The sequence below is a fragment of the Ipomoea nil genome, unplaced genomic scaffold (genome assembly GCF_001879475.1).
Source record: "Ipomoea nil cultivar Tokyo-kokei standard unplaced genomic scaffold, Asagao_1.1 scaffold2144, whole genome shotgun sequence".
Lineage (NCBI taxonomy): Eukaryota > Viridiplantae > Streptophyta > Magnoliopsida > Solanales > Convolvulaceae > Ipomoea > Ipomoea nil.
The window spans coordinates 5,715,309-5,724,976 of record NW_017618572.1 but is presented as its reverse complement, the minus strand read 5'-3'; the positions used below and the strand labels follow the sequence as shown (position 1 = coordinate 5,724,976).

Here is a 9,668-nt window from a genome sequence, read left to right as displayed (position 1 = left end):
TTAGGGCGCCAATTATGGCTTTTATTTATGCTTACTGTTATTTTTTCGTTTGGTATGTTTGTGGTCTGTGGTCTGGTAGTTTGTTTAGTCTATATTTGTGGAATATATCTTTTGTTGCGGTGTGCATCGAGGTTGGGTGTTGTGTGCGTGTGTATGAATATATTTTTGGTTACTTGTTTTCTGGGCTTTTGGCCTCATCCTCACGGGGCGTTGCTGCTGGGTTTGGGTCGAGCTAGTTTGCTCTGATGTGGTTTATTGTGTGCGTGCCACCGGGGTTTCAGTTATGGTATGGTGTTGCGGTGTGCGTCGTGGTGGGTTGTTGCGTGCGTGGCTGGGATATATCTTTGGCTAGTCGTTTGCTGGGGTCAGTGTGTTGCGTCGTGTGCCCATACATATTTTCATGTGTGCATTGGGTAATTCATGCAGTCTTTTTGTTAGTTCTCACGTCCTAGCATGTTTAATATTGTTATAAATATGAGTAATGGTTTCGTGGTCATAAAACCATAGTAATGCCAGTACTATTCAGTTTAAATGAAGGCCCACCCCCACCCCCCACCCCCCCTTTTTAATTAATTAAACCAAGTATTATTAATAAAATGCTTGCTGAATATAAATAATCTTGTACAGTTCGTAATAATAAACTAGATTGCATTGTTCACTTTTTTAAAAAATAAATGTATTCTAAACTTCGTCTGATGCAAGTTTATCTGGACAGGTGCGACTGTTGTGGCCTGGGAGGCCGCATGTATTGCATGTCCTTTCTTTCTTCTTTTGTGTCTTCGACATGGCTTTCTCTCGGTTGCTTTTTAGTCGCTTCCCACTTCCTTTGTTCTTTGCAACTTTGGGTGGTTTTATTTGGATATCTCCTGGTTTGGTTGATCCGACTAGTCTTTCGAGCACAGATGTGTTGTTGGCACCATCTTCTGTTTGTTGCCTCTCCTTTTCTAGATATTTTTTCAGTTGTTGCAATGTTGCCAACATTTGGTCCATTTTGTCTGGCCAACCATTCACCAATCCCATGCAGTTGTAGAATTCAGTCCATAGTTGATTGGCAACTTTTGTTGTTTCATTCGATGTTGGAATATTCGTTCTTCTTGCCCATAGAACATTGTGTAATGGGTGTGCACATGCATCTCTTGTCCATCGTGGAACAATATACTTGCGTGGGATCGATTCATACCCTCTTGTCTTCATCACCAACAACACATGCCTGCATAGTATACCAACACGGTTGAATTTCTTGCACGCACACTCTATTTCCTCCGCTTGTGGGGTTTCTGTTACTTCAAACATTTTTCCATCTGTGTCCTCAACTTTGTACTTGCATATATCACCTACGTTGTGTTTGTGGATGATGTGGTTCGTGAAACTGGCTTCCCATATCTCTGTTTGGAGTTCGTAAAATATGTTTATAGTGTACACTGTAGCAGCATTCTTCTCAATACTCAAAGGGGTTTTTGTTTCCGGGTATGAACCTTCATTTTCTGCGATTAGCTTTGCTTGATTATGTCTTTGTTCTCCGATGGCACTGTTGTATTGTGCCATGAATTCTACCAAGCTGCAGTGGTGGTTTGTGAATTTACCGAAATAGTTGTTTTCTGATTCTGATCTTGATGTTGTTCTGAGCAGTCCTCCCATCGGTATGTCGTTGAAGTATGCCGGTATCCATGATGCACGTGCCTCGTACAACTGGGTAAACCACCTATGTTCTTCTAGATTGTAGTCCTTCATTACCTGTTCCCATTTTCTCTCGAATTCATCTGTGGTTAACGTTTCATCCCATATGATACTATTCAATGCCATTTTGAAGTCCGCGTTATGCCACAGGGTTGCCCCTACCTTTTCCCCCACTTTTGTGGTAATGTGCCACATACAGAATCTGTGCCTTGTTGTTGGCATAGTTTGTGGTACTACTATCTTGAGTGCTGGATCTTGGTCAGTTATAGTACATCTTGGTGCGTATTCCATTGCAGTTTTGAAGTTCTTTAGTAGCCACTCATACGACTCTACATCTTCTTTCGCAATCAGGCCTGCCCCAAATGTTATGCTTCTTTTGTGATTATCCACCCCCATGAAAGGGACGAAGACTAACTTGTACCTGCAATGTAAGTACGGTGGTAGTTAATATTGCATATAGCCGTTTATATACTGTGCACAGGAGTTTCATACATCACGCACAAATGCAGAAAAATTCATAGATCACTACATTATTCCGTGCGCACAACTGTTTTACCGGGCTAGCACACACAGTACTCATCATATTCAATCTATAGTGACATGTACCTGTTTGTGCTGTATGTAGCGTCGAATGACATGACATCGCCGAAACATGCGTAATTCCTTCGAGATTCTGCGTCTGCCCAGAATATCCTGGATAATTGAGCTTCTTCGTCAATGTCATAATCGAAATAGAAGTCCGGATTTTCTTGTTTTCTTTTGAACATGTCTTCTATCACCATTTGGGCGTCTGCCTCAGCTATATAGGCCAACAGGTCTCGCCTAAAATTGCAAAAGTCAATGCATGTCGCTCCTAGATCCGTAAAGCTTCCCACCATCTGTTTGAAGAGTCTGAAAGCTTTTGTGGGACCTATGTTTGCCTTTGCACAGTGAGCCAAAAAGGTTTTATGGCCGATGTCAAGCTGCCTATTTATCTTTAAAAAAGGTTTGGCTTTATCCGAGCATAGACAGTGTGTATGGCATAGCTCCATTGCATGGACTTTGTATCCGCCAGTGTCACACTTTGTCATTACCATACGTGTCTTACATCCTATCCTATTTGACACTCTCCTCCGCCTCTTTCGTTTGTTCGCGGTATTTGTGGCTTCGTTCCTTTCCGCCTTGTAACCCTCTCGTGAGCATAGCATGTATTTAATTGACACTTCACCCATTCGGTTTCTACGCTTTGAGCCGTGCCTAACATCAAATCCTGCCTCCTTAGCGTATGCTTGATAGAAATCAATCCCGATGTCAATTGTTTCAAATCGCTGTCCTTCGTATGGTGTCTTCTCGTTTTGGGTTGTAGGTGTCCAGTATTTCACACCATCTTCTTGTATTTGCATTGTGCAGTCTCTGTGTTCATTTTGGTATGCACCTGTTGCACACAACGAATACACATATTTAGTTTGGTTGATTATGGTTGATGTGCTGTAGTCTGAAAGTTCAATTAATGTGGGCGGGTGTTTGGTTTTGTTTTTGTTTTAATATGTCAGACGTATTGAGTTTTGAAAAGTGTGCATGCTAGACAATTTTTGTGTGCTTGGGGTTAAATTGGCTCTAGTGCGTAAGCCAAACTGTGTGTACTCTACAACTTTTTCCCTGAGTGTTTGATACTGCCGTATGCTGGTTTCTAGATGTATGCATGCTACACTATATTTGGGTGCACTGGTCCAATTTCAGTTTTGTTACGTAATAACCCTGCCCTAAGATTGTATTATTATGCATGTGGTTTGTCACAACCTTATGGGGGTTCCAACCCGTGCATGCTGGGTAGTACGTTGTGCAAGGTATTTCTATGCTCTATTTCTGTGTTTTCTATGACTGAGGCTTATGGGGTTTTAGCTACTGTGCATGCAAGCCTAATATATTGTGCATCTGGGTTCATTGGTCCATTTTTTCCAGTATTTCAGTACTGACTGTCTTTGTTCTTCCTTATCTCATTGAAATATGGTGTCTTCTATGTGTGCACGGGTCTGTCTGTATTTGTACGTGTCATTATTCTACTTTTCCCCTACGGACATTATAGTTTTGCTTGCGTGTTGGTGATTTGGGTTTGTGATTACTCTTATGTGCACATACTATTGAATAATAACTCATGCTCTGTTGTACATCTATCATAATGAAGGTTGGATGATTACCTGGAAGGGTTGATGACGTATTCTCCATGTTCTACTGTGTGGGTTCAGGGTCGGTGCGTTGTGGTAGACGTTAGTCTGAACAGCGATTTGAGGTGGAGTGGTGGTTGTCGGTGGAGTAGTGGTTGTCGTTGGAGTGGTGTTTGGTGTTGGAGTCCGGCTGTCGTGCGCAACAGAGATGAATTAGTCATAGTCGAATTAATCTTCTTTAAATTAGGCTACATATCATAATCATATTTCTACCTTAATTAGTAATCTCTTAAATTGTCTTAATTGCCCTTTTGGATGTCGTTTCATGATCCTGGCTTAAGTTATTCCACTTACATCTAAGCCATTAATCTAATCTAATCTAATGGCCCATGTTTATCCACAGGTTTGTATTTTAAGGGGGTTTTCACCTGAATGGGATCCTATATTACTAATTGGGAATATACTCCGCATATACTGACAGCCTACGGTCGGGCAGAACTGCGGAGGTCGCGCCTGATCAGTCCTCTTGCCCGGTCGGCGGTGCTTCAGCCTCCACCCCGACGGCCCGGTCAGCTATTCAGTACCTGCTTGGTCCAGGGGCCAAACCGGTAAGCGGGAGGTATGACCGGGCTAGGGGTGTGGCTAGAGTGATGCGCGGATCGTCTCTACCAAGTTGTGGACCCTGCTGCTGGCAGAAGCTTCTAGCCACGTGTTCGGCTGCATGCCTGCTTTCGTAGGGCCCGGTGCATGAACGCCACGTGCCCGCCATGCCGGAAGACCCGGCACTGCTCCCTAGGCCCTCTAAAAATACTTCATTTATTACCTGAGAAAGGACTTTTCACCTATTAGAAACACTGTAATTAAGAGCTTTCCGGTCACACTATACGATCGGTCAGCCTATCATTGTATTGTATTGTTATGGTGATTTAATCCACATCAACTACACTTAACATATTTTCATGTATTTTAATAAATTTTAAAATTGAAATAAATAAATAATATAATGGTATCATATATAATTATATGATTTAAAAATAATTAACTAACAACTTGAACTTGAGAAATAAAATTATTTCATAAGCCAACATGACGTAATGAAAAATAAAATAAAATATATAAAAATAAAAATAATTAAATATGATACACATAATAAGTTAATATAAAATATATATATATATATTATAAATAATTAGAATTATGAGGTTTCACATTCCCTTCAAAATAAAATAATATAAAATAAAATATATAATTATAAGTAAATATACATAGTAATCTTAGATAATCTACGAATCGTGAGGGTATCACATTTCCTTCAAAATCCTATGTGGGGGGGACGGTATGTTGCATTTCTTGGGAATGTTATATTTCCTTAGAAAAGTAAGATAACATGAACCAAACATGAGAATGTAAGCTTTAGAATATCACATACCCTTGGTTATATTGTATAACTTGAACCAAACACCCTCTTAAAGTTTGTATTCAATTCAAACTTTTAAGGGGTGTTTGCTTGGGAATATAAGATTATCATGTTTGGTTTAGGTTATGTAATTTTCCTAGGTAATGTCTCATAACCTCCACGTTAAGTTTTTAGCTATTGAAATGGAATGTGAGATTGCCTCTGTTGGTCCCAAAAGAGGTAAGGTGAAAGTCTAGAGGGGGGGGGGGGGGGGGGGGGGTGAATTGACTTTCAAGCTTTTTCGCACAGCACAACAATTGCTAAGGCATAGAGAAACCAAAACTCTTAACTAGATTGTTAGAGTATGATACGCAATGGAAATAAATAAAGATAAAGTGTGTGTGAGATTGTGACAAGTATATCTCGTGACAAGCAAGTAAAGAGCAGTAAGTAAATAAAGTAGTAAAGAACACAAGACAATTATAGTGGTTCGGAGGTGGTGTAATCCTCCTACTCCACTTGCTCTTATCTCCAAGAGCAATTCACTATATCCACCACTTCTTGGTTCCAAGATACAATGAATTCAGAGATCTAGTGCTTTGATCACCAAGCCTGCACTAATCACGCCCAGTGACACCACACTGCTGCTTCAGGTTTCACGTCGTCGTGCTACTATCCCAGGATTTCACGACTCCGCGTTACTTTCCCCCCATCTTCCACGCTCTGGTAGAAACGTATCCCGTGATCTAGTGCTTTGATCACAAAGCCCGCACTAATCACGCCCAGTGTCTCCAACACTACTGCTTTGGATCTCACAGCTCCGTGTGACAATCCAGGATTTCACAGCTTCGTGCTACTTTCCTCCCTTCCTACACCCCCGTAGGAATATCACTTGTACAGAGACAAGTTTTCTTCTTGCTTCCAACTTCTGAGACTCTGTAGATGATCTTCAATGTGATGCAGGTCTCTTTGATGAAGATTTGACACTCTTGAGTGATTTTCTCGTGATAGCTCTGAGTGTTTTCTCTCTTTGAATGTATCAAGTAAAGCACTTGATATTTATGCTCTGTTTAGCTCTGCTTTTTTTAACTCTCAGAATATTTCTCTTTGAAGCTCTGAGTTCTTTTTCTTTTCTCACTTGAAGATTTCTTTTGGTATGTTTTTTGTTCGTATGTCTTGCTCTTTTGCTCTATCTTCAAGTCTTCATATCTTCATCATTTTATAGCTGGTAATGAGGATCTGCCCATTGGAAAGAGACGATCTCATTTTTGAATTCTTATATCTTTTTGTCAGAGATCTTATCTTATCTTCTGGCAAAGTGTCAGAAAAGATAAGCTAGCCATTTGTAGAGCTTCAACTTCATGCAAATGAGTTCCCAAACTTCATCTGATATTCCTCTGGTGTTCTCACGTTTCTTGGGAATATCTGGATCTCAGTTTTGTGTAGAATGGCTTCTCTGATCAGCTCTAAAGTGATTCTTGTTTCTTTGGGATTTAAATGCTTCAAAAATATTCTTCAATTTAATCCTATACTAGTTAGACTAGTATTTTTTTCTCTAAGAATATTTTTCACTGTTTTTCTTCATCTTCTTCATTCTCACTTCTAGGTGTACTAGCTTTGAACTCCTCCCAATTTGAATTTCTCCATTGTAATTGACACCCAATTGCAATTGACTTGTAATTGGCACCCAATTTGAATTTCTCTGTAATTGGCACCCAAACTTCTCCTGGTGCTTATTTCTCCGTAATTGGCACCCAAACTTCTCCTAGTGCTTCAATTGCTTCCCAATTTGAATTACTTTGACTTTGACTTCGAAAATATTTTCCTGGTGTAAAATATTTTTCCACTTGTAATTGATGCCCAAAGCCAAACTAGCGCCCAACTCCATCAGGCTTAATTAATTTTGGCTTCTCAAATTTTACCTTGTAAAATTATTGATGGTGAGATTCAAACTTAAGCCATTTCGTATAATACATCAGGCATTTTCCAACTCATCCGTACGGTCTATTGGTTATATCTCCAATCATCTTTGATGTACTCCCTTCTTTCCATAGATGCTTGATCTCCAAGTTAAATTCATGCAATCTTCCAAACTTAATTTTCTTAAACAAAAATTCTTCTGGGATATCTTTTTGAGTAGTAGCGACGTGAAAATCATATCATTCATCATCTTCTTCAATTTGTCATTTTTTCCAGACAAATTCTTGATTTTAGGCTTTATATCTTCTTCTTCTATTTTCATATATCTTCCCCTGTTTTTCTCTTTTGCAACATAAATAATTTCCCGATCATGGTCTAAGACTCTACTAGACCTATAAAATAAAATTGGGTGTTCTACAAATACATATTTGGCATATCAAAACCATTACACTTTATTCCTAACAATTTCCCCCCTTTTGATAATGTCAAAACCTATACTCAGTCATTGGCTTTAAGTCTTTGAAAAATAATCATTTTGCTCAATTTTATTTGACAAAGCTAAGATGAGTTTAACAAATGGTTTTCTAGACACAATCAAAAGAAACTTGTGAATTAATTTTTAGACAAGCTCCTAAACGCATCTTGAATTATTTTATTTTTGATCATTATTTTTTTTTTTATGTGCGTTTTAACATTCCTTGTCTTTTTAATTCACGAAGGTCTAATTACAAAAGACAAATAGAATACTAAACTCAAAATAGACCATGGGAAATTATTATTGAGATATTTCAAATATTTAGAGAAAAACGCAATAGAGGTTCGAAAATAGCGAAAACATCAGCTTAAGAGATTTTTCAGATTACCTTCTGGGTTTCTTCACACCTATGTCTTTCTTCAAGATTTCCTTGACATGTTCTCTGAGCTTGAAGAAATCACTTTTGAACTTCGCATTCTGAAATCTCTTTGTGACTTGCCCAGCCATGTAATATCCAAAAGCTTCCTTAATGTTGTTGCCCGGAAGAACTCTAGCTTCCCACCATACAACACATTTTTCGAAGCTTCTTTCTTCTCCGAGATTCACGCCCATATTTCCAGTGAAATCTCTTAGTTCATACCACATCTCGGTTCTTTTCCTTTTGCCTTCTTCTTCTTTATTCTTGTCTGAGATCCATTGGGCTTGATCGGCTGCAGGCCATTTCTTGATCATGCTTGGTAGATTTTCTTTGGTCCATATTGTTGTCTGAGTGGCGGGGCCTTTAGAGCATTCAAACCAGCCATGAGTTTCAGCAACTTTCGATGTACTCGTACCATGACTATGACTCGCGAATTGAGCAAAACCAATCTGAGATGGTCCTTGTGAGGATTATCCGCGGCTTCGGCCTCGACCTTGGGTCGGTGTTACTGGCTATTGTTGGCTTCAAAGAATAAATTCTTATTGTTGCAAAGCCAAGTGACTGAGAATTTCTTCCCCCCTTTTGGCGTTATCAACCAAAAGTGCAAGGGTCTTAGAATCTCGGTCTTGGTTTGCCTTCACAGTTTCAACACCATTGTGTGTTTCAATAGAAACAGCTTGTACGTTGTCTAGCTTGTTTGTTACAACTATGAGTTAAACTTCAAGTTTGTTGATTCGACTTTCTTGATCTTGAATCGTCTTGATCTGTCTCAAGTGACGTTCGTTGTGAATCTTTTCAGCAGCTTCACGTTCCTTCTTCATGAGTTGGATCACTTCAAGTAATCCTTTTGTCACTTCTCCTTTCAAGATTCTTTCTGCTTTGTCAATCTGGGTCTTCAAACTATTTTGGTACTCCATTAGTTCCTTCAGATTGACTCGGGTATCCGTGTGTTGTTGTTCCATCATTTGATTTTGTTCATCCAACTTCTCTCCAATGGTTTGACAAACAACATCACCGGATTCGGCAACTTTGGCAAATAAAGATGTAAAAATGTCATCTTCTTGATCACTTGTCTGCACAAAATTTTAAGGAGATCCGAATGGACTCCTTCTTGGATAAGTGAGAACGGGTGTATCAACGAGTTGCATCCCATCTTCTTTTTCAGGTGATTCGACTTCTTGATTGAGATCATCAATCTCTTCTTCTAAAACTTCTGTTCTTGTGTAGTTGTCTGCAAATAAATCTTCATTTTCTAGAACAGGGTCCATGATAAACATGGTAGACTCGGTACTGTGTACTGGCAGTACACTAGATAAATCCTCTGTTTTTGGTTGTCTACTTTCAGTAGCAACTTCTACTGCAACTTCAACTGGTATATCACCTCTTACTTCTTCTAACAATTCTCGTCTTAATTCTTCTCGTATTGACACTTGGACTTCATTCTTTTATTCTTTTATCCATTCTTAATTCTTCTCGTACTGACACTTGGACTTCATTCTTTTATTCTTTTATCCCTTCTTGTAGCCATAATAACATAATTTTTTTTAATTCCTTTCTTTTATTTTTATTCATATATTTTTCCCTTTTTTTGTGTATCTTCTTGGCTACGAAATATTGATTATTTTTATAAGTCTCAGG

The 9,668-nt window shown here is 39.0% G+C and overlaps 1 protein-coding gene across 1 annotated transcript; it reads right to left on the bottom strand.

The window, feature by feature from the left end:
* Positions 1-681: 681 nt before the first annotated feature.
* Positions 682-3,059, bottom strand: LOC109148678 (protein FAR1-RELATED SEQUENCE 5-like). Its single transcript, XM_019296414.1, has 2 exons — positions 2,284-3,059; positions 682-2,098 (listed from the first exon to the last, which is right to left on the bottom strand). Exons 1-2 carry the CDS (start codon positions 3,057-3,059, stop codon positions 682-684), a joined length of 2,193 nt encoding a protein of 730 aa, XP_019151959.1.
* Positions 3,060-9,668: the final 6,609 nt, after the last annotated feature.